The sequence below is a fragment of the Ambystoma mexicanum genome, chromosome 1p (genome assembly GCF_040938575.1).
Source record: "Ambystoma mexicanum isolate Mex_15411 chromosome 1p, UKY_AmexF1_1, whole genome shotgun sequence".
NCBI lineage: Eukaryota > Metazoa > Chordata > Amphibia > Caudata > Ambystomatidae > Ambystoma > Ambystoma mexicanum.
The window spans coordinates 710,909,826-710,934,001 of record NC_090921.1 but is presented as its reverse complement, the minus strand read 5'-3'; the positions used below and the strand labels follow the sequence as shown (position 1 = coordinate 710,934,001).

The following is a 24,176-nucleotide window of genomic DNA, read 5'->3' as shown; positions in this document are numbered from 1 at the left end:
CGCCGGTGGTATAGCACTAATAGAAAAGGAGCGGTGGGTTTCTCTCAGTTACGGAGGCATGCATGGTGTCACTCACCTTCCGGCAGTGCTTGTTGTTATCAATGCATGGCATTGGCTCATCCGGGTACCCGTCGATGTCAGTGTCATGTCCGCACACGTAGCCGTTCCCAGCCCAGCCCACATTACACTGTAACGATGAGGAGAAAACAGAGGGGCGCTGTCATGACCTGAATGGATCATCCCTTCCAGAGAGAGCCTGTGCACCCCGCTGAAGCTTCGGTACCTCACCGCCAGTCACAGCCTGTTTACTGGTCTGTGGCCCACTTCTTCAACTCATGCACCCTTCAGCCACAGCTGTCATGGCGGCTCACAAGGACAACATTGATTTTATGAGGAACAACAAAGGGATCACTTCACATATGTCACTGGTTGGGCCAAATAGTTTTCTTTAATGGTTTCTTTAACAGCCATTTCAGACAAAGTGACAGATTCCAAAAAAACGGATAGAAACAAACAAGAGAAAAGGCCAGTTAGGTCCGACCAATGAGCCCATTTTGACGCACTTTACAATTGAGGTCACCGGTCTCAAGACAGTCCATATCCTGCCTTCTGATGTGTCATTGTAATATTGTATGCACCATGAAATAAAATGGCAAAATCTCTTATATGAAATGCTACATATGTGACACCCAGGACTAGACCTTATATACCAGATGCAGTACTTCATTTTGTAAAAAAATAAAGCTGCAACTCCCACTGACTTGCTGTGGTTGATGGATGAACTCGGGCAGCTGTGTGATTTACAAATACCAATCAAAATAACATACTTGTCGTGTCTTGACATGAGACAGATGTTTAAGTGTGTCTTTAAAACGGTCATCATTTACATGTTGCCCTGATTCTGTAGGTGTTTGGTATGTGACTGGCAGCTACAATAATGCAGTTGCCAAAACTCCACATCATAATCCAACTGAGTCTGAGGCTCAGAAATAAGTGCCAGGGCTGAACCCTGGCAAACACCCCCACAAACTAAGCACTGACTAAATGAGACCTCCAGAACTGGCACAGTGCTTTAGGCGATGCCTCCAGCATTGGCCAATGTGCTCCAGATGCTACCTCCAGAAATTTAATACAATGGTCTGGGTGACGCTTTCACAATTACACAGTCCCACCACTGGACACAACACTCCACGTGAGCACTCAATGGCTCTACCCAATTCATAATGTCTGGCCTTATGGCCCGAACACAGCACCCAAGTTCAGACCGCAATCAGTAACCTACAGACCTACCCGTAGCTCATCTGTAGCGCAAGTATATCAATTAGGGTTTAGCGCATGCTTATGAACTGTGTCACCAAGCCAGGTATTCTCACCACCGGTGAAGCCATGGGGAGCTCGTTTGAGCTTCCAGCTAGGGTATATCCTTTTGTTCTTGCTCCACACACCATCAACATACCAGTCGTTTGGAAGGTCTCATGACTTACCGCACAAGTCACGTCGCCATTCCTCTCGAACACACAGTGTGCATTGACGTCACACGGGTCAAAGGCTGGACTGCTACAGGACTTCTTGGGCAGGCAGCCCACGGTCTGGTTGCCAACAAACCCTATTTTGCATTGACCGCATTTGAAGGAACCCTGAAAAGGAAAAGAGTTGTGACTAAGAATTCTTATTGTGAACATCAGATAACACGCAACAAGAAAGGAGAACAGCACAGGATCATGGAGAAGGGGGGGTAAGTAGAAGACTATTTAAGATGAGGGGCAAATGAATGAATGCATGAAGGGCGCAGCAGAAGACTACATGAAGGTGGGGGACATCGTAAGACCTTGGAAGGAGTGGGCAGCAGAAGAGCAAGGAAAACAGATTTGCATGGTGCAGCTTTGGGTGGTCAAGTAGTCGGCTGATTTCTGCTTTGGGCTGCACCGAGAAGCAGAATGACATTGGGGGTCATTCGGAGTTCCGCGGTCCAGAATAAATGCCAGTAAAAATGCCGGTAATTCCAGCACCAGCATTCTTTCCACAGCGGGGAAACACAGGTTTGCCAGTGGGGGCACAGATCTACCGACAGACCTGACCTGCTGGTTGCTCTGGGCCCTACAGGTAAATAAGTGCTGGAATCACCAGCACCGGTATTACCAGTGCCGGTAATTCCGGCAATCCCATACATTGGAGTCCTATGGCACTCCATGGAATGGGAACTTACCGGCGTCTTCGCTACCCATAATATCCCAGTAATTCCGGGGTATCAGGTGACAGAGACGGTACAGGGATACCGGGAAACTTGTAATGAGGTCCATTGTCGCGCCTTGAAACACTTGTGTATAGGCACGTTATAAATGCAATATCATATCATATTGAGCGCAGCTGAATGGCTTGGCCATGGGTGGCCCCAGATGGAGTTGACCTTCTTCACCCCTGGCCAAAGACTGCCAAGGAAAGGAACTGAAAGACTGATGTAGGCTCAGGTGGTTTTCTGCAGCCCTGCTGGCCTCTGCTCTACCCTCTTACTGCTTGTTTTCAGGAAATGTACCAGGTTTAAGAGGCACAGAGGAGAGGTGGTGGACTAAATTCCACATATCCATGTCAGATGAGAGCTGGTGAGAGGAGGTACAGGGGGTAAGTGGGAAGAAGCAAATACCTACCCACTTGACCTGCATACATGCATTGGAGGAACACAATCTATGCAGATACCACCCTTAGCCACAGCTCCTTTGCACTTTGCCTGTGTAGTGTGCCTCACTGCTCACTTAATGGGCTTTGGTATAAGAGGATATCATGTAAAGGAAAGATACCCCTTGCAGACGTCTTGCAACAGCCTGTGCAAGACCCAAAACCCCTGGTGGTTATCCAAGCTACACCAGCAGCTGTGAGAGGCTCAGACAAATTGAAACAAGGTGCTAATTTGTTGCTAGTGATGTTTCCCCCAGTTGAAAGCAGCCAGTAAGCAGGGAGGATGGGGGTAGGGGGAGCTAACAGTGCAAGAGATGAGGGCCCTTACTGAAACGCATCATATAAAGACCTAGTTTTTGTGAGAGGAGCAGGAAAAGTTCAGGAAGTCAGCCACTACCGGGAGGGGAGCTGGGAAGGGAGCTACCGAGGCAACATGGCGTTGGCAGAGGAACACAAACAATATGGATGCAATCAACAGGGGAGGGACGCAGTAACGGTGCAAAGAAACTTAGAGCAAATTCCATGGTATTTGCCCCTGCCCGGGAAGATCCGACCGCCCCCACACAGACACCTCTTTTGCCCAGACCTAAGCTAGAAAGAAGATCCACTCAATCACAGTCGCTGCTTGCAAATCCACCCAAACCACCCAAGAAACAAAATGCCAGCGCTATCAGATTCAATAAGAGACAAGAGACGTGGAAAGGACATCCAATATAAATCGGAGACGCCCCTGGGGAATTGGGCCTGGGACGCAATAAGAGGCATTCCCTCACTGTCAAGGTATCGTAGATGAATAAGAGAGAACCTGGAAAGGAAGAGAGCTGGCACTGTTACATATCAAGGGCATAGAGATAGCAAGGCGGGCAGATAGCCACGGATGGATGGGCACGATGGAATGTATAATTGTGGGCAGTGCGAGTGGCAATCTAGCAGAGGATTTTGGGGGCACTCCGGAAGCTTGGAGAACAAACGCTGATCATCATCAGCCGGGGTAGAGATGACGCCGCGGAGCAGCCGTGGGAATCCATTAAGAAAAGTACATCCATCTAGAAAAGACTTACAGCGCCCCGATGCCTCTGCGCTGCGTGGCGCTTTACAAATGCAAAAATCAATAAATAAATAAATTAGAAGGGACCGGGAATCTACTACATGGCCATCCCAGGAGTAAAAGATGTGGAAAACATCTAAGTCTCAACTTACCGATATACTGCCAGAATAATACTGCCCTGAATGTAAAAGTGCCCACCTATCCTACACTGATGGAAAATGGCTGAGGGCCCAATGCTGGGCTGGGGATAAAATTAGTGCAAAAAGGCAACATTCTCCGCTCCAGTTTTCCGCAGCGCCATTCTGAGGCGCGTGGAAAGATTGGAAGGGAGATGTTGTGCTTTTCAGCTGTAAAAGCTGATCAAATCTTTCTTTGTGGGGACAATGTGTGCGCCAGGTACATTGCAAATATTTCTAAAAAGTCTAGCAGATTTCTTATTATAAAAGTGGCTTTGATCCGTCAGAAAATAATAAAATTGGTACTTATGACTGAGAAATTACTTCATTATAAAGGAAAAAGTGTGCAGTAGATGTTAACAACACCTCAGAGGTGCCGTATTTTAGGTCATTTTTCTGCATGTGAAACCTAGATTTATGAAAGCAGAATCCCCTTGCAGTGCTCGCCCTGCATCCCTGATGGTTACTAGGGCAGTTGTCAAGCCATAAATGAGGCACATGCAAAAGTCGAGGCATTGATGCCAGTCCGCCACATTCTCACTTTGACAGAATATGGTACTTTTCTAGAAAAGTGTTCTTCCTTCATGGAAGAACGACTTTCTATTTTTGCATGCACCTCAGAATCGTAGACTTGACATCTGCCGTCTGCACACTTCAAAGGGAAATTAATTTCCCCTTCCTGTACAATTGGTAACATAGCTCAATGGGACAAAAGACTGCAATTTACGACCAAAGAGCGTGGCTGACTACTGGGGTTAATAATGCTATTTTTAAAAAAAATAAGACCTGTTCCTCCCTTTCTTCCTTATCTCCTCTTATCACAGGGGATTGCAGCATTTAGTTCTCTAGATGTTTTCAACGACATCTACCAACTCCCTTGGTCAGCATAGTCAACGGTGAGGGATCATGGCAGTTGTAGTCCAAAACGTCTGGAGTGCTGCAGGATGCAGACCGCCTTCCCTATAGTGATAAAGGCTTGGACTGAACACAAATAAATGGTTTCAGCTAAATGGTTTGCTTTAAAGCCCCATTATACTGAAAAAATGAAATGTTTCCCATGGATTATCGCTTTACCCTTTTATACATAGGCAACTTGGCAGCAGGGGCGTGACCAGGATTGTTTAACAAGTTGGGTCTGAAGCTAATGTAGTTGGACCCACCGCAGTGACATTAACATATGCAAATGTTTTTTTTCTATTGTGTTCCAGTGAATGTAAATATTACAATTATGACTTTTCACAACATTTTATAATAATGCAAAAAAGAAATTGCTACCTAAAATGTAACTCATTACATTCTATTCAATTACGTCCTAGAGAGAAACAGAATTTAAAATAAGAGGAATGAAAAAAGAAAAAAGAGAGAACAAAATGAAAAAGAAAAAAAAGAAGAAAACCAATTCACATTGTTCACCCCTCAATTCATAAAATTACTTTAAGAGACTGAGCTCATGTAAGAAAGTATCACCGCCCAGGTCAGTATACTTTCCTGCCCAGACCTAAGACGATCCCAAGCCTTATCCACAAACCTAGCAAACCTTTCCAATCTGAGGGAACGAGTACCTGCACATTCAATAAGAACATGTTGTAGGGTCTCTACACATGCTTCAGTGCAGAGTTGGCATATATTATCCCTATAGATTTCCTTGTGCCCTGAGTGGAGAATTTCAGCGAATTCTGAGAAAATCAGACCGACCTTTAGCATTGGGAAATCTCCCCAAGTAACCATTTGCAAATGCCCACATTGTGCTGCTGAGTGGGCATTTACAGATTTTGGTTGGCCCTTGCCCGCTCAGGCCCTACCCTGTCTATACCTCTGGTTGCCAGAATGAAAACATCCTAAAACCTTGAAAAAGCTTGAAAGTGCTAGGGGGTGTTAAAAGACTAAGAAAGTAGAGGACAGCAGAATATTTTAAAATGAGGGGAGGCAGCCTGACAGAATACAGGTGGAGGGTCAGCAGTATACTATAGAATGAGGTGCACAGCAGCAGCATGGAAGGGTGGGCAAGCAGATGACCATGGCGGGAGAGGGGCAGGGCACTGCCATGGAAGGAGGAGACAGCAGGTACCTATGGACAGGGAGGGGCAACCTCCAGCCTTCTGCTCAATGTGCAGGTGAATGCAGGTTCTACAGGATATCAAAGGGAAACCACCTGTACAGATCCCTGCACCGGTGGAAGGTCTATGGCCGGGGTCAAAGGTCACCAATGAAAGGGAAATCAGCATGATTCGGCAGTGATGCAGCAGCAGGAGACGGAGCAGGAAAAGTGTTCATGTAGAGGTGGACAGGGTCAGGATCAGCCACCAGGGCTGTGGCAGAGGCAATGTGTGGCATTATCCAGAGTGCGGGCAACAGAACACCTAACTGGCATTTATGCCACAGGTTGGTAGTAGAGCACTGTGGAGCTACTAGGAGGTGCGGGCGTAGTAGCGGTTCCTGGTGGTGCTGTTAGTATGTCCTTCTTAAGGCAATGGCACAGCTTTCTGAGGGCAGTGTCAAAGTGCCAGAATGAAAGTGCACCTACGACTGCTTTAGCCCAGGCTATGTATATCCCCCACTGTGTTCGTACAAACTACCCTTATCAGACCACCCATATCACTGAGTTGTTGCCGATTGTTCTCCCCACTGTGTTAGTGTGCAAGCCATACTCCATGCTGTGTTAGGGCGGCCCATACTAACCACTGTGTTGGTGCAGATGGAGTTGGCAGCACATCCTCCGTTGTTCCCATCATTGCACTCATCAATGTCTGTGCATACCTGCATTAAACCGATAGAGAAACTGCATTAATGCAGCACAATCCCCACTTCCCCCAAACAAGATACACACGCAAAGTGCCAATAGACTACCAACCCCAAACTCCAGAATTGCCCAGCTTTGCTTCGGACGCTTCACTGCTCTAGGATATCCCAACACTACCACCCACTCCAAACAAATCCCTGGTACTCTATCCTAATGCAGACATGTTTGATCCACAATCCTCCTGCTCCACAATCCACCTGTTGCCATAATCCCCCTGCTCCAGAATGTTTCTTGTACTAAATCGTGCTATTCGAGAAACACGCTTGCACTTTCAGCTTCACCGTGACAACATCTCTCCCATTTCTTGGTTCTGGAATCACATTTGCTACAAAAGGTCCAAGATCACGACTGATCCAGAATCTCTCAAATGCCCCAAAAAGTATTTCATCTTGGATCCCTCAGGCACTCTTTCAATTTTCCCCACCCAACACCGCCAGCGCTCCCTGAATTGTGACTGTACGGAAGACCTCCATCGCTCCCTAATTTGTTTCCTGCCTCCTGCCCCTAAAAACTCCAGTGTTTCCAGAATTGCATTTCCTTCAAGGACCTCAAGGACCACTGTGACACCACCAGCGCTTCATGAATTGACCATATTCTCGAAGCCCCCAGCACTTCCTTTGTGTCCCCATCCAGACAAACGGACTTCCCTGTGAGTTTCTGGCAAAGCAAAGCCTGCAGCTCTCCCTGAATGATTCCCAGCTGCAGAACTTCTGGCCTGGTGAGATTTTCTTACTACTGCAACCACCCACAGCACATCATGCCTTTCCCCACCGAAGACAGCCCGCTGGGCTTCCTGTATTTCACCTGCTTGCTGGCTTTGGCATAGTCCACTCCGACTCCAGAAACAATGTTGCCTTTATATCCCCGCGGACAGGGCTCACAGCGGAAGCCAGGAGCAGTGTTTATGCACTTGGAGCCGAAGAAGCATGGGTTGGCATGAGAACACTGAGAAAAAAGGAAAAACATAGTAAATTACGGGTCCTGCAGGCACTGGAGGTGTGGTGTTAGAATCCGGAATATACATTGTTTGCAATGATCACATTTTGTCATTTCATATGCTGAATACCACATTTCTATAATTAGACACTTTTCAATGCAGTTTCCATCATGCATGCGTAGTTTGTAATCGGGAGAGAAACTAATAAATTAGATTATTTTTAATGCACATTTTGTAAATCCATGTTAGTTGGTTACATTTCTTATTAATTATAAAACACACTGGGCTAGATCCACAAAAAGTAGCACAAATGAAAGGAGCACACGGAATGCGCTCGTTTAATGTGCACTTCTTTCAGAAATGCGCCGGTCGCCTTATTCTCAAAGGTGACTTGCGCATTTCAGGAGGGGCTGGGCAGTGACGCAAATATGCGATGTCAAGTCGCTTTGTATTCATTAGTGCCGGGAGCACGCTCCCGACCAGCAGCGCATTTCACAGAGACGGGACCTTAAAAGGCCCATCTCTGTGAAATGCTTGAAAATAGCCGAAGATTTGCATCCCTGATTGGGGGATAGAACTGCAAGTGTGACAGCCGCGTTTTATACGGCAGCTGTCACGCTTAAAAAAAAAATCATGACTGGGTCAGAAATTACTCTTCCATGATTTGCGCCTCCACTGCGCCCATTCACAACAGGGGCAAGGGGATGTCCCTGATTTTTGCACATTTAAAAGTGCATCTCGTTCGTGAATCGGGATGCACTTTTAAATTTAAATATGCAGAAATGCCCCCTGATTTGCACAAATGCGCAAAGGGGGAAAAGGGCACCTGAATGAGTGCATTTAAGATACGCTCATTAAGATGTCCTCTGCGAATGGGGCTGCTCTTTTTTTGGCGCATCTCATCATTTGCGCCCAAACTTTTTGGGAGAATCTGGCCCACAGTATCTAAGCAAACGTCCGGATTAAATCGCCAAACATACAGAAACACAGGCCAGGAGATTCATTTATGCAATCTTATGAGAGCATGTTGTAAGAAACAAAAAGGCATGAATCCTAATGGAGGGATACAGCTATATTCCATATTGAGCAAGACTAATGTCTGTGTATGCGCATGAGTGTCTCGTTAACATCCTCACCAGTGCACAGCAGTACACAGGAGATTAGAATGCTAACGTTGCTGTAGGAGGTCTACGTGCAATCCTTCTGCTCCTCAAACATTCTCATATTTATAAGCGCTGTTCTGTGCGATCATGCCTTGTGCATTAAAAAGAGGATCATAACATGCCATTATTTAGCTGTGGCACAAAAAAGGAAATCCCCCTGAGATGCTTAGCTATCAAGGGGCCGGAGAGACTGCAAACTGGAGATGGTAGTCTTATTGGTAAGTCTATCTTATATCCCCCAAATCCCCTGTCTGTCACTGCCAACACGCTGCTCTTCACTATCCTGCAGCCGTCACACCGCCGTCCCCCTTTGTATGCCAAGATGCTACGATGTGTTACGCCTCTCTGAGTTCCAGAACACATTGGTGTTCTGGAATGAGTGGTCCATTGGCGAGAGAGCTGGGTTGTGGTTGTTGTGGGTACCCGCTGCTATCGGCGCTCTGATTAAATAAACTACTTACTGTTTCTTTTCACCAGGTGCATGGCATCATTAATGGACTCTACATGCCTAAAAGTAACTGCACAAAATACAGTGCATGATGGAGCGGGATTCAATAATTGTAGAGAAAATTTATGGCGAGAGCTTAGAGTACAATATCCAGATACATCGGATATTGGGGCAATATTGATTAGGAAAATGAGGGTGGATGAGGACCCCATTTCTTTTATTCAGGATATTCAAGATAAATGGAGTGCAGAGACGCATGAACCGTGGGATAAAACTATCCCAATATTTTACCACATATTTTTTCAAGGGCCGCCAGAACCAGTACAACGGCAGTTAAAGAAACAGGTGGGAATGAAAGCAGAACCCTGGCCAGAGATTCAATTAGCAATCACGCATTATTGTAGAATATTAAAAGAAAAGTATAAGAAAAAAGCTGAGGGAAGAAAACAAGAAGAGGCGAAGTTGGTGCAGAAAAATTGTAAAAGTATGTCATAGAGGAAGCAGTGCTGACAAGCAATGAGGGAGGCATGGCACAAATAGTACAAATCCAGAAGCAAAATAACATAGTCAATGCTCAAGGTCAGAATGGGAATAATTATATGCCGACAGGCAGAGGGAATGGGCCTCTGGGATTTCAAAACCCTCAAGGAAGTGGAGGATTTAATGGTGGACAATCATTGATATGTTGGAATTGTGGAAAATTAGGGCACATGGCTAGAGTTTGGAGAAGTAGAACAACTACGCCACAGCTAAATTGTCAATCTTCAAGGGGGGGGGTGTAATATGCTCCAAAATATAACACAGATTCACAAGGATATTATCCCCAAGATCACAGGCAAAATCACACACCTGCGCCGCTACCGCAGCAGTTTTAGTAAGCGCCAACACAAACACAAGTGTCACAACCACAACAATTCCAACAAATACCAATGCAAACGCAATCATTACAAGGGCAGCAACAGCAAGCCCCCATGCAAATGCAACAGACAGGCACATCACAATGGCAGATGGATACGGGAGCTACGCAGATAGTGAAACCCATATTAGGGAGTTTGACTGTGGTTGGAGGAAATCCTTTCACAGACACAGGGATACATTTATGTCCACAATAGGACAGCTGACAGGATGACCTAATGTGTTCAGTACTATCGATAACACCAGACCCCCAAGAGGAACCAAGGGTTAAGGTGACGATAGGAGGCAAGACATACTCATTCATTGTGGACACAGGAGCAACGCTTTACTGTATCCATGAGGGAATATTTTCAATGTCAACCATTGCCATGAATACTCAAGGATTTACTGGCACAACAGCTTTAGTTCCATTTACAGATGAATTACCTACTGCTATAGGAGAACACCACATTTCTATGCCATTGCTATATTATAGACAGACACCAGTGAATATATTAGGATGTGATTTGATGACAAATCTTAACATGACAATATCTTTTACTGGTGAGGACATAGTGTGTTCAAACCCGGGAATACATTCAATAAATGTGAGGCAACTTATCCAAGCTTTTGCAGGAAGAAAAGCCTTACGAGGAGTCCCTCTAGCTGAGGAAGTATTCTTATATGAAGTACATTTTTGCTATCATCATTACCTAAATTAACAGGTAAAATAATAAGGTTGCCAGATACATTTTTGTTCAGGCCGGAAATACCCATGGATGATGTGGTAGGGCAAATTATTCCTTTAGAATTAGAAACAGCAGTGGTAAGAGAAGAAAGGGTGATGCTTCATGGGGCAGACGGTGAGGGAAGAGTGTGGAGGACAGTGATAGCCCTCAATGAAGGATATAGATTGACAGATCTGACGATGAGGATCTATTTAAGGATGAAAATTCAGATGATGAATTCGTATTCTTTATGAGTCTCCCTTATTGGATTAAGGTTGAAGGCATAGAGGTACCACAGAGAATGGCGTTGGTGAAAATAAAGCTGCCATTTTTTCAGTAAGACATGGAAAAAGTGCCAAGTATCTTATGGACCACAAGTCCATATGACATGGGCTTATTGAAAGGAGTAGGAGCAGTAACGATTAAGCTTAAACAAGGAGCTATTTTGCCACACGCAAAACAGTATCCGATGTCCAGAGAAGCAGATGAGGGGATATTTGAAACCATATTTGCACTAATGAAACCAGGCATTCTAGTACCATAAGATTCACTGTGCCACACAACCGTGTACCCTATTGAGACATCGAAGAGGGGTTCGTGGAGATTTATCCAGGACCTTCGCCCTCTGAACTATATAGTCGAAGCAGATTTTCCTTTAGTTCCAAACCCTGCAACAATATCATGCAATATTCTGCCAACAGCCAGGTATTTTACTGTTGTCAATTTGAAAAATGTTTCTCAATTCCTTTACACAAAGACTCACAGGATTTGACTTCATTTTCATATAGAACAATTCACTGAAACATACAAGGTTCGGTACGGGACCGGCCCCCTTCATTTCGTCAGGGCTGATTATAAGCTTCCCATCGTGGGACCCGGATCGGATGCCTGGTAAAACCAGGCGTGCTTTCCGGGTCCCGCGAGGGGAAGAAGGATGTAACAACGGGCCAGTAGTAACCTGCCCGTTGTTACCTCCATCCCCATTCCCATTGAGCCCTATTGGGGCTCAAATGGGAATGGGGAATGGTTCCTGCTAGGAGGAATTACCGGGTCCTCCAATGTTGGAATGACCCGGTTATTCCTCATTGCAGGAACCCGGTGAATGAGCCCGGTTTGGTGGCAGCCATGGGGCTAATAGCTCAGATGGACTCGAAAGTGCCCTTATTCAATACATAGATTGCATTTAGTGTGTATTGAGACAGAAGAGATATGCAAAGAAGACTCTGTCAAACCTATGACGATACTTGCAGAGAGAGGGTACAAAGTAGACAAAGACAAATTACAGTATTGTCAAGAAGACGTATTATACATAGGAGAGTTAATATCATATGAAGGAAAAAGAGTGACACCTGAAAGAGCAGAAGCTATTATGAGAACCATGCAGCCAAACACCCAAGCAGCAATTCTTAGGTTTATGCAATTTCTGCAGGGCTTGGGTTTTTGATTACAGTACACATATTGGACCACTATTAAAAGTGCTTAAAGAGGCACAGGTGGCTAAAACTAAATTGGTGTGGAAAGATGGCATGTCTGAAAGATTTAGTGAATTAAGAAATGCAATCAGTACAGCTCCTGTATTAGGGATTCCAAATTGTAGTGAAGAATTTTACTTATTTTCACATTCAAATGGAGAAGTCATGATGGCAGTCCTTACACAGAAGATGACATTGGGACATGGTCACAAACCATTAGCCTATCACAGTGGGATTTTAGATCCAGTTATGACGGGACAGTACCCTCTTTGGCGGCCACTACATTTGCCATAGAAAAGGCTTCAAGTATAACTATGGGATGTTCCGTAACTCTGTTTACGCAGCTTGCATTATTTGCAATTTAAAAAAAGCCCAAGAGTTTGTTAACCACTCAAAGGGCATCGGGTATGAAGTAATTATCTCAAACCTGGATATTAAAATTGTAAGGTGTAATGTAGTGAATCCAGCAACATTCATAGCTAAACCAGTGGGAGAAGATGATGATGTGCCTGACTGTGTTACATATACTGAATGTTATAATGACATTCCTGATATTAGAGAAAATGCTCTGGGAAGAGGGGCAGTGGTTTTCATTGATGTTTCATCCAAGATTGACCAACAAACTGGGGTGAGACATTCATGATCAGCAGTAGTAAGGGTGAGCCAAAAGGGTACCTTTGAAGTATTAATGAGTAGATGATTACCGTCACCCTATTCCGCGCAGGTTGCAGAATTAGCTGCACTTATTGATGCATTGCAAAGTTTTGAGGAGGAGAAAGTGACGGTGTACTCTGACTCCACCTATGTAACATCAACAGTACACGCAGGTCTGGCACATTGGAAGAGGAGGGGCTTCCTCCGTGCAGATGGCACTCCACTGCAACATGCAGGGCTATTAGACACACTTATTGAAGCCGTAAGCTTTCCAGCAACTACAAGAATCATAAAATGTGCAGCACGTTCAAAAAGAAGAGACTTAATCTCTCGCGGAAACGAAGCTGCAGACATAGAGACAAACGCACTGCATATTACTCAACTGTGTATGAAGATGAGTTAAAAAATTAGAAGAAAGCAAAATGGCGATGCATGCTGGTTAAAGGAGGATTTAATATGATGTCCATTGTACATTTAATTGAAATACAAGGGCGAACATTGCAGGAAGAAAAGGAGTTATGGAAAAAGCAGCAGTGTTCCTTATCCTCCACTGAGGCAATTTAGAGGCAGGATAGTACAGTAAAGCCAGTTATGCCTCTAGCTTTATTGAGAGTAGCAATGGAGCAGGTCCACTATCCCGCGCATGTGACTTGAGGGATTCTAGCTGCTACTATAGCAGAAGATTGGTTCATACCGAACCTTAATGAGCATGTGGCACAGTTCATTGTAAATTGTATTGTGTCCCAAAAATGTACAGTGGGGCACACCCTGGGAATGGTGAGAGGAGTAATCCCCAGACCTAATGGCCCCTTCCAACATTTGCACATAGACTATGTGGATATGTTGCAAACATGTAGTGGCTATCAATACATGATCATTGTAATTTGTTCCTTTTCAAGATGGATTAAGGCAGGACCATGCGTGCATCCTGATGCTGCATGTGCCGCAAGGTTTTTGATTTGTGAAGTTTTCCCAAGATGGGCGGTGTGTGAAATTTTGCGATCCGATAATGGACCACATTTTGTGAATGACCTTTTTGAAAATATAGGGCCTCATTACAAGTGAGGCGGAACGGGTTAACCGGACCCGCTAAAGGAGGCGGACCCGTTAAACCCGTTCTGCCTCATTACAAGCTCCCCTCGCGGGTCTCGGTAAGTAACGCCTGGTCAAACCAGGCATGCTTACAGGGTGCCGCAGGGGAAGAGGGAGCAAACAACGGGCTGCTCGTAATCGGCCCGTTGTTTGCTCCCTCCCCCATTCCCATTCAGCCATATGGGGGCTGAAATGGGAATGGGGAAGGTCCGGGCCCGGGTTCCTGGAGGGAGAAATTACCGGGCCCTCCGAACTCGGAATGGCCCGGTAATTCCCCATTCTGGGAACCCAGACCGCCAAAATCGTAATGAGGCCCATAGTCTCACTATTGGGCATTAAGGATAAATTTGCTTCGGCCTATCACCCACAAGTAAAAGGATATGTGAGCGATTAAAGGGACTTTTGAAGGAGAGGATTGCAAAGCTAAAGTTACCACTAAATAAAGGATGGCTACATTGCCTACCACTTGTATTATATGCATTAAGGAATCAACCTGGTTCAGATCACCATTTAACGCCCCATGAGTTAGTGAGTGGATGCCGGATGAGGACTCCTCTCAACATCCCCTCCCAAATAAGAGCAAATACAGACGCCCACAGTGTAGCAAGGGCACTAGGCGATGAAATACATGACTATTTAAAGATTCTTTTATTTCTCAAAAGATCAAGCACTAATAGGCAGGGTCAGATGTAAACAAAGAGGACACTCAGCTTATGCATTTGGGAAATGCATTAAAAGCACTACCAGTATACATAGGGGACCAGGTGTTAGTATGCAAATTTGTATGCACCTGGAGTACCCCTCGATTTGAAGGGCCATTTGAGGTGGAAGACATAAGTCCTTCTGGGGCTAAGTTAAAAGGAAGGAGTGCTTGGATCCACCTTCACAATATAAAATTGTATAAAGGTGAAGCAACATTGACCTCTCCTGAACCCGTTTCCAGCAAAGCAAGTGCCCACAATGAAACAAGCATTTCTAGTGAAGCAAGTCCTCACACTGAAGCAAGAGAAGGACAGCAAAGGATGACCACAAGATCGATGACTAAAGATTTGGATAAAGAAAGCAAAACATTTTTAGATTAGAATTGATTTATGGATTAATTCAGTTGCCATAATATTGAAATATCGTCTCTAGAACTGAAATAGAGAAAACCAAGGAATAATTAAAGAGGGGACCCAATATTTAAGTGTTTATGTTGCAATTGTCCATACATTCTTACTTGCTGTTTTCTCTTATATACTTCTGTTTTACCCTGCATTGATAAGAAGGAATACAAATATAGTGACTTTTTTGGGGGCAGCTGTCATGATGCCTACCCCCGGAGCACCAGGCCAGGCCCAGCACCCCCGGAAGCAGGCATCATGCCCTCGGGTAAAAGCCCAGCGGCCCCTTATAGGGCTCTTTGGACTCAGTCCTGGTGCCTTTGGCGCCAGGCTCATGTTGGACATCAGTCCTGGCGCCATAGGTGCCAGGCTCATAAAGGGAGGTGTTTTGTGCACTTACCTGATGCAGACCATGCTGCACGCTTCAGGCCTCCCTGAGACCTGAAAGGGACTATTTTTTCATAGGGATTTTTTTTTCACTCGGGCGTGGCCAGGGAAGGATACATACCTAGTTGGGGAAGGATACATACCTGGGACTTCTTTGGTGGCTATTTAAGCCACGCCCAGACAGCAGCTCATGCTTCGCGTTGTTCTGCTTCCTGCAGCTTAACGCTCACCGTGTCTTCTCCTGCTCCTGGACTCCAGCCGCGCCCGCCTCGAACCTGGAAGACCTGCAAGGAAGGAAGAGAAGAGAAAGGTGAAAACCAAGGACTATTTCAAACTTCTTACCTGCATCCGGAATCTTCTCGCCAGCATCCCTGAAGAAAGACTTCCATTTAAAAGCATCGCGTTGCTCGCTGCAGCGCCACGCTTCACTCACCTGTCCTCAAGACATCTCCCAGTTCCATCGCGGCTGTCAGCATCGGACGCCACATCTCTGCACCTAGGGGAGAGAGGAAGAAACAAAAGGTGAGCAGAAGGAACACAGAAGGAAAGCCTGATTAACAGCCATAATACTTACCGGCTTTTCTTCCACATTTCGGGTTGGCGCCGCCCCGTTGGCAGGTACCGTACCCCGGCCCCTTTGGGGAAAGGACAAGAGACATTTCTGGGGAATGATAAGGCCATTTAGAGGGATCGCCCTCATCACTACTCACCTCGGCAGTTTAACCCCTCGACGCATCGCCTTCATTCTGCACCTGAAATAAAGGACAGATCACAGGTTAGAAAGACAACATAAAGGGGGCCTCACTTGAACTTTGAACTTTCATACTTACGGCGCATCGCTCAGGAAAGTCAAGTGGATTTTGCCAGTGCCATTCTGAAAACCAGTGAAGTAACTGGACGAACACGCGCCCCTGCACCAGAAGCAGGATGGAGAGTTCATCCTTCCAAACCATAAGGTGAGCTTAAACCGGGGTTTGGAGGAAGTTAGAGAGGAACAAAGGGGGAAGGGAGAAAGGGGGGAGCTAGCACACTATTCTGCAGACTGTTAATCCCCTTTCTCATCTGCAGAAGGATATTCCTACGGGCCAGGCAAGCACGATTTGGAGGTCCTGTCCAATCGGTGTTCCGGGTCCTGCGCATCACGCTAGAAGAGGCCACAGCAATCCAGACTAGACCAGCGCCCCCGTGGGAACCAGGTGAGCGTTACAGAACGCGAAGCCTTCCTACAAATTCCCACCCAGGCGCTATGGAAATTTCCGAAACTGACCAGTTGGCCCAATTACTGGGGGAATTACGGGCCGAAGTACACGCCGCTCATCAAGAGACTAGTGCCCTCAGGAGGGAAGTGATTGTAATAAAGGATAGAGCTGATGACCTGGCTAGACAGCTTTTGCAAGGTCAAGCTGGACAAACTCCTTTACCCGGTTCCGGGGGGAACCCCGCTCCTGTGGTTTCCAGTAACCCGGTGCAGATTAATCTACCTGAAAACATGCCGCTGGCCCCACCTGAACGCTTTGCTGGGGACCCCAAACGATTCGCCGTATTCATGAATCATTGTCGTTTGCACTTCCTATGCAGACCTGGGGCCTTCCCTAATGATCAGACCAAGGTAGCCTTTGTGTTGTCATATCTCAGCGGCTGTGCTGCCGATTGGTCAGTCCCACTGGTAACTCAAGATGACCCGATTCTTCGTGATTTTCAAGGATTTCAAACAAGCATGGAAAGGTTATTTGCTCAACACTCCCAGGGACAGGCTCTGGATGACGAACTTCTATCTCTGCGACAGGGCAATCAAGACCTTCTATCCTACATTGCAACCTTCAATAGACTAATTGTGGAAACTGGTTGGCCAGAGGATAAAAGAATCACGTTATTCTATCGAGGTCTACGCGGAGAACTTAAAGATGCCCTGGCACAAGTTGTAAATCCGCCCCAAGAATGCACTGAATATATAGACTTAGTGGTCCAATTGGATCACAGGCTGCAAAACAGAAAAGCAGATCGGTCCAAGTTTGAAACTCCGGTGTTGGCCAAGACCCACGCTAACCCCAAGGGGGCTGATGCCTCGGAGCCTATGCAAATCGGAGGTGTTAAAGGACCCCTAACTCAAAAAGAACGGGAAAGAAGACGAAAGATGCAATTATTCCTTTATTGTGGGTCCTCTGGACACTTTCTACGAGATTGCCCGGTTAAGTCACCCAAGAAGGTGGTAGGAGCCGCTGATAAAATCCATGGAAACTCTGTATCGGAAAACGACCACGCCCGGCAAGCGTAGGGGTCCGCTTGCCGAGCTTGAAAACTAACTCTCAGACCTCGCATTTCATTGTGCCAATGGTCCTCGTAGATCCGGAACAGCCTAAACGGTTGCATGCTATAAAGGCATACATCGATAGCGGGGCTATAGGAAACTATGTGGATCGAGAATTGGTCTCTAGGATAAACCTCCCTCTGCGTCCTAAAACCAACAAAGATGTCATCACCACAGTAGATGGAACCGAAATTGCCTCTGGACCGGTAACACATTCCACAGCTGAGGTGACACTTGTAGGTCGTGATGGCCATCGGGAGGCAGTTGTGTTTGATGTAATCAAGGCTCCACAGTTTCAGCTTATTCTCGGAATCCCTTAGTTAGAGACACATAATCCTCGAATTGATTGGCGAGCGAAGAGAATAACCTTCCCGGATTGTGCACAAACCTGCTACCCAGAAAATCCAAAGATTAATCTAGCATCAGTAACCTCTGTCCCCGTACAACTACCTCCAGAGTACCAAGACTTTCAGGACGTCTTCCAAAAGGAACAGGCCAACACGTTACCTCCCCACAGATCGTACGATTGCCAAATCGATCTGGTGCCCGGTGCACAACCCCCTTGTAGCAGGATTTACGCCCTTACTGAAGCAGAGAATCTGCATTTGAGACAATATTTAGATCAATACCTCGCCAATGGTTTCATTCGCCTGTCAAAGTCCCCGGCATCCTCAGCTTTGTTCTTCGTGCCTAAAAAAGAAGGCGACCTTAGAACTTGTATCGATTACCGCGCATTGAACCAGATAACTGTTAAAAATCGTTACCCTCTGCCTCTGATCCCTGAACTCCTTGACCAGGTGAAGGACGCTTGCGTATACACCAAGTTAGATCTCCGGGGGGCTTATCATCTGGTACGAGTAAAAGAAGGCGACGAATGGAAAACGGCCTTCCGTACAAAATATGGACTATTCGAATACCAGGTGATACCTTTCGGGTTGTGCAACGCGCCTGCAGCCTTCCAATTCTTCATGAACGAAGTCCTTCGGGAACTCATCGATGTCTGTGTTGTCGTGTATATCGATGACATTCTTGTGTACTCCTCTTCGGAATCTGATCACAGAAAGCATGTCAGGGCCGTCCTAGAGAAGCTGCGCCAGCACAAACTGTTTGCCAAGCTGGAAAAATGTGTTTTCCATACCACCGAGGTTGAGTTTCTCGGATTCATCCTGACACCTAAAGGGGTCCGAATGGATTCACGGAAAGTGGATGCCATCCTCAAATGGCCATCACCGAGTTCGGTGAAAGGTGTCCAAAGCATGCTTGGTTTTGCCAACTTTTATCGCAGGTTTATCCCGGAGTTTTCACGTGTGGTGCAACCCATCACTGCACTCTTGCGAAAAAATAAACGTTTTGAATGGACCGAGGAAGCCGAACAGGCCTTTCAGGAGTTGAAAGCTAAGTTCACGTCCGCACCTATTTTGAAGCACCCGCGTCCCGATCTCCCATATATAGTCGAAACCGACGCGTCCAGCTTAGCCATGGGAGCTGTCCTGTCTCAGAGAGACCCTGAAACCAACCAACTGCACCCCGTAGCATTTTGGTCCAGAAAGTTCTCGCCGCCGGAGATAAATTATGCGATCACCGATAAGGAACTATTAGCCATTAAGTCCGCCTTCAAGGTTTGGCGGCATTATCTCCTCGGCGCCCGGCATACCATCACAGTGATCACTGATCACCGAAATTTACAATATTTAAAAACTGCCAAGGCTCAATCGTCTCGACAGCTCCGATGGGCTTTGTTCTTTGCTGAGTTCGATTTTGTAATCACCTACCGCCCCGGCTATAAGAATGGTAAGGCGGACGCTCTATCCCGAATTGGAATGGAAGAAATAGACACAAACTCAGAACCTGTGCCGATAATTCCTGAACAAAGAATTTTGGGGATAACCACTTTACGAACCCTTGAAAACATTCAAGCACGAGTGAAACAATTCCTGGACTCTACAGCCTTGCAGGATTGGATCAAAAGGGGGTCTAACTTTTCAGTCAAGGATGGCTTACCTTACTTCCAAGGACGATTATTTTTGCCAGAAAAGGAATTGCAAGAACTGGTTATTTCCCGTCATCATGATACCCTGATGGAAGGACATCCTGGCATTGCCAAAACAGAGGAAAAGGTTAAACGACAATTCTGGTGGCCTTCCTGGCGAAAAGATATTAAATCTTTCGTGATGTCCTGTGGAGTTTGTGCCCAAAACAAAGGTCAAAAGACAAGACCCGCCGGTCTTCTTCAGCCCTTAGACATTCCACCAGCACCTTGGCACACCCTGTCACTAGATTTTATCACGGACCTGCCCTCTTGTAATGGTTACAATACTATTCTGGTCGTGGTTGATTTATTTTCCGAAATGGCCCACTTTATTCCGTTGAAAGGATTACCTTCAGCCTTTGTTCTTGCCAAAGAATTCCTCGAAAATATCATCTGTTTGCATGGATTCCCGTCCATATTAGTCTCCGATCGGGGAAGCCAGTTTATTTCTCATTTTTGGAAAAAGTGTTGTCAACTGGCACAAATCGACGTAAGACTCTCGACCAGCCACCACCCACAGACCGATGGTCAGACGGAGAGAACGAACCAGACCCTTGAACAATATCTACGATGTATTTTGCACCAATCGGAGGGTAATTGGAAGGACATTTTATGGGTGGCAGAATATGCATACAATAACTCGATACACTCTGGAACTGGTCAGAGCCCCTTTTATACCCTATATGGACATCACCGTCGTACTTCACACTTGGACTCACCTCTGAGCCTTGAAATGCCCGCAGTGGACCATTTGCATTCTACGATTACTCAAGCCTTCAAGGATGCAACTGCACATTTGCAACATGCGAAAGGGAAATACAAAAAGAATGCGGATCTGCATCGAAGAGAGGCGCCTCCATACCAAATAGGGGATCAAGTATGGTTGGCTACCAAACACCTATCACTCAAGGGGCCTCGAACTTTTAATCCAAGGTATTTAGGCCCTTACTCGATCAAAGCTATAATCAACCCAGTGGCAGTCAAGCTCGATCTACCAGCTAACATGCGGATTCACCCCGTTTTTCATGTGTCACTTTTGAAACAGTGCACCCAGGAACCAGATTAACAAAGCCACCAGAACCGATTCAAATAGATGGGGAGCCTGAATTCGAGGTGAAGAACATTTTGGATTCTAAGATCTCAAAATCAAAACTTTTCTATCTAATTGATTGGAAAGGGTACGGGCCTCAGGAAAGGTCTTGGGAACCTAGTGATCACGTACATGCACCTCGGCTGTTAAAAAGGTTCCATCGGAATTTCCCAAACAAACCGAAACCTCCAGAAGGAACGACCTTGGGAGGGGCCTTGGGGTGGAGTGCTGTCATGATGCCTACCCCCGGAGCACCAGGCCAGGCCCAGCACCCCCGGAAGCAGGCATCATGCCGTCGGGTAAAAGCCCAGCGGCCCCTTATAGGGGCTCTTTGGACTCAGTCCTGGTGCCTTTGGCGCCAGGCTCATGTTGGACATCAGTCCTGGCGCCATAGGTGCTAGGCTCATAAAGGGAGGTGTTTTGTGCACTTACCTGATGCAGACCATGCTGCACGCTTCAGGCCTCCCTGAGACCTGAAAGGGACTATTTTTTCATAGGGACTATTTTTTCACTCGGGCGTGGCCAGGGAAGGATACATACCTAGTTGGGGAAGGATACATACCTGGGACTTCTTTGGGTGGCTATTTAAGCCACGCCCAGACAGCAGCTAATGCTTCGTGTTGTTCTGCTTCCTGTAGCTTAACGCTCACCGTGTCTGCTCCTGCTCCTGGACTCCAGCCACGCCCGCCTCGAACCTGGAAGACCTGCAAGGAAGGAAGAGAAGAGAAAGGTGAAAACCAAGGACTATTTCAAACTTCTTACCTGCATCCGGAATCTTCTCGTCAGCATCCCTGAAGAAAGACTTCCATTTAAAAGCATTGCGTTGCTCGCTGCAGCGCCACGCTTCACTCACCTGTCCTCGAGACATCTCCCGGTTCCATCGTGGCTGTCAGCATCGGACGCCACATCTCTGCACCTAGGGGAGAGAGGAAGAAACAAAAGGTGAGCAGAAGGAACACAGAAGGAAAGCCTGATTAACAGCCATAATACTTACCGGCTTTTCTTCCACATTTCGGGTCGGCGCCGCCCCGTTGGCAGGTACCGTACCCCGGCCCCTATGGGGAAAGGACAAGAGACATTTCTGGGGAATGATAAGGACATTTAGAGGGATCGCCCTCATCACTACTCACCTCAGCAGTTTAACCCCTCGACGCATCGCCTTCATTCTACACCTGAAATAAAGGACAGATCACAGGTTAGAAAGACAACATAAAGGGGGCCTCACTTGAACTTTGAACTTTCATACTTACGGCGCATCGCTCAGGAAAGTCAAGTGGATTTTGCCAGCGCCATTCTGAAAACCAGTGAAGTAACTGGACGAACACGCGCCCCTGCACCAGAAGCAGGATGGAGAGTTCATCCTTCCAAACCATAAGGTGAGCTTAAACCGGGGTTTGGAGGAAGTTAGAGAGGAACAAAGGGGGAAGGGGGAAAGGGGGGAGCTAGCACACTATTCTGCAGACTGTTAATCCCCTTTCTCATCTGCAGAAGGACATTCCTACGGGCCAGGCAAGCACGATTTGGAGGTCCTGTCCAATCGGTGTTCCGGGTCTTGCGCATCACGCTAGAAGAGGCCACAGCAATCCAAACTAGACCAGCGCCCCCGTGGGAACCAGGTGAACGTTACAGCATCCAAATAATTGTGTCATTGTTTTAAGAATTGTTTTGGCAATCATTTTACAGTTCTTGTTGTAAATGTGACTTACAGTTAAAATGATAAAAACTAACATAAAACAAAAATAAGGTGATGACAATGAAAATGTTTAAAGAAGTAAGAACTGTAGCTTCAAGAAAAAGATGTATTGAACGATTAATAATTTGTGGAATTCTTTGTGGTAGTCTGATCTTGACCATTCTCATATGACATTGGTTCTTACAAATATCATAAGCAGTGAGAAAGAAGGAAATAAGACATCCCCTACCAGTCCCTTTATTCCCATTTTCCAGATCAAAGGACCAAAACCCCCATTACGTTCTGATGTTGAAATACCCTTTTTCCAAATGAAAAGAGATGCTAGAGAAGAAAATGAACGTATTAATTCCTATCTAAGTAAGTCGGCTCATTTGGCAAATAATTTATGGCATCAGCACATGGAAGAGAGAGAACATCAGAAGAAAGTTGATATATCTGTTATTTAATACCGTATGCCATGAATGCGGCGAGGACATTTATTGCAAGAGAAATGTCTGCACATGATACCAAATGTCTCAGTCATTTAGCAGCCTGCACTAGAAGAGGCCAATTTGAAGGGAAGTTGGCAACTCTAAGATGGTGATCAAGACAAACTTTTCCCTACAAAGACACGTATGTAAAAACAAAGAAGATGGAGAGTGGATTAGGATGGACAAACAAAAAACATATGTATCCGTCCCAATTTGGAGAGAAGATACAAGTTGTTGATATGAAGAGAATGAATTGTTCCGATATGACTGAAAAATCAGGAGAACCAGGATGTTGGGGAAAGACAAAGCTGTTGGTGTATGGGCGTGTTGCAACCAGTACTGGATGGGAAGATGGTTTAACATCATGGGCTGCACAGTTATTGAAAAAAGCAAGAATTCATGAGATGCAGAAGGTGAATGATGAATGCCTCGAATCATGGGCCAAGCATGCAAGACTACTAACCTGGATTGAGAACGAAGCAGGACTAGTACATATATTACAAGTGAAGAATGCAACAACCTGCTTCAAGAATGATGGCAAGGTCTATTGGAAAAATAAAGGATTTAATTGAAGTACTGGGTATGAATGGAGGAACTGCAGTTCTAATGGATCAATATTAAGCTTGTGGATCCAGAGCCTGCATGCTGTTGCCTAAAGATTGAGGAGCAGAGTGTGCCATAGTAAATGTACATGTGATTCACCAAAGTGACCTCCATATTGAAGAGTTCCCAAAAATGAATGAATATAACAGAAGGAAAAGATCACTTCATCTTCGTTGAATAAAAAGAGAGAATTACTTCTCATCAAAGTGCATTAAGGCTTACGACAACATTCCAGATGAATGCAAACTTCAGCAAAACTGCTATGATAATGACATCTATATTCATACCAGGACTTCAAATGGCAGTAAATGCCAAGTGGCTCCAGATTATAAGATGGGAATCATTGCAGATGATCAATGCATCAATAAAAGGATTCAATGCAATAAAGTAAGAACTGAGAGCTATTGG

General features: G+C 45.8%; 1 protein-coding gene across 1 annotated transcript in view; it reads right to left on the bottom strand.

The window, feature by feature from the left end:
• The window catches only part of THBS3 (thrombospondin 3), a 366,994-nt gene that overhangs the window by 183,650 nt on the left and 159,168 nt on the right, over positions 1-24,176 (bottom strand). Inside the window, exons 9-12 of the mRNA XM_069650130.1 lie at positions 7,502-7,642; positions 6,577-6,654; positions 1,485-1,637; positions 77-187 (exon numbers count right to left, since the gene is read on the bottom strand). Of these exons, the coding sequence (XP_069506231.1) occupies positions 77-187; positions 1,485-1,637; positions 6,577-6,654; positions 7,502-7,642 (483 nt within the window). The remainder of the gene's footprint in view (positions 1-76; positions 188-1,484; positions 1,638-6,576; positions 6,655-7,501; positions 7,643-24,176) is intronic.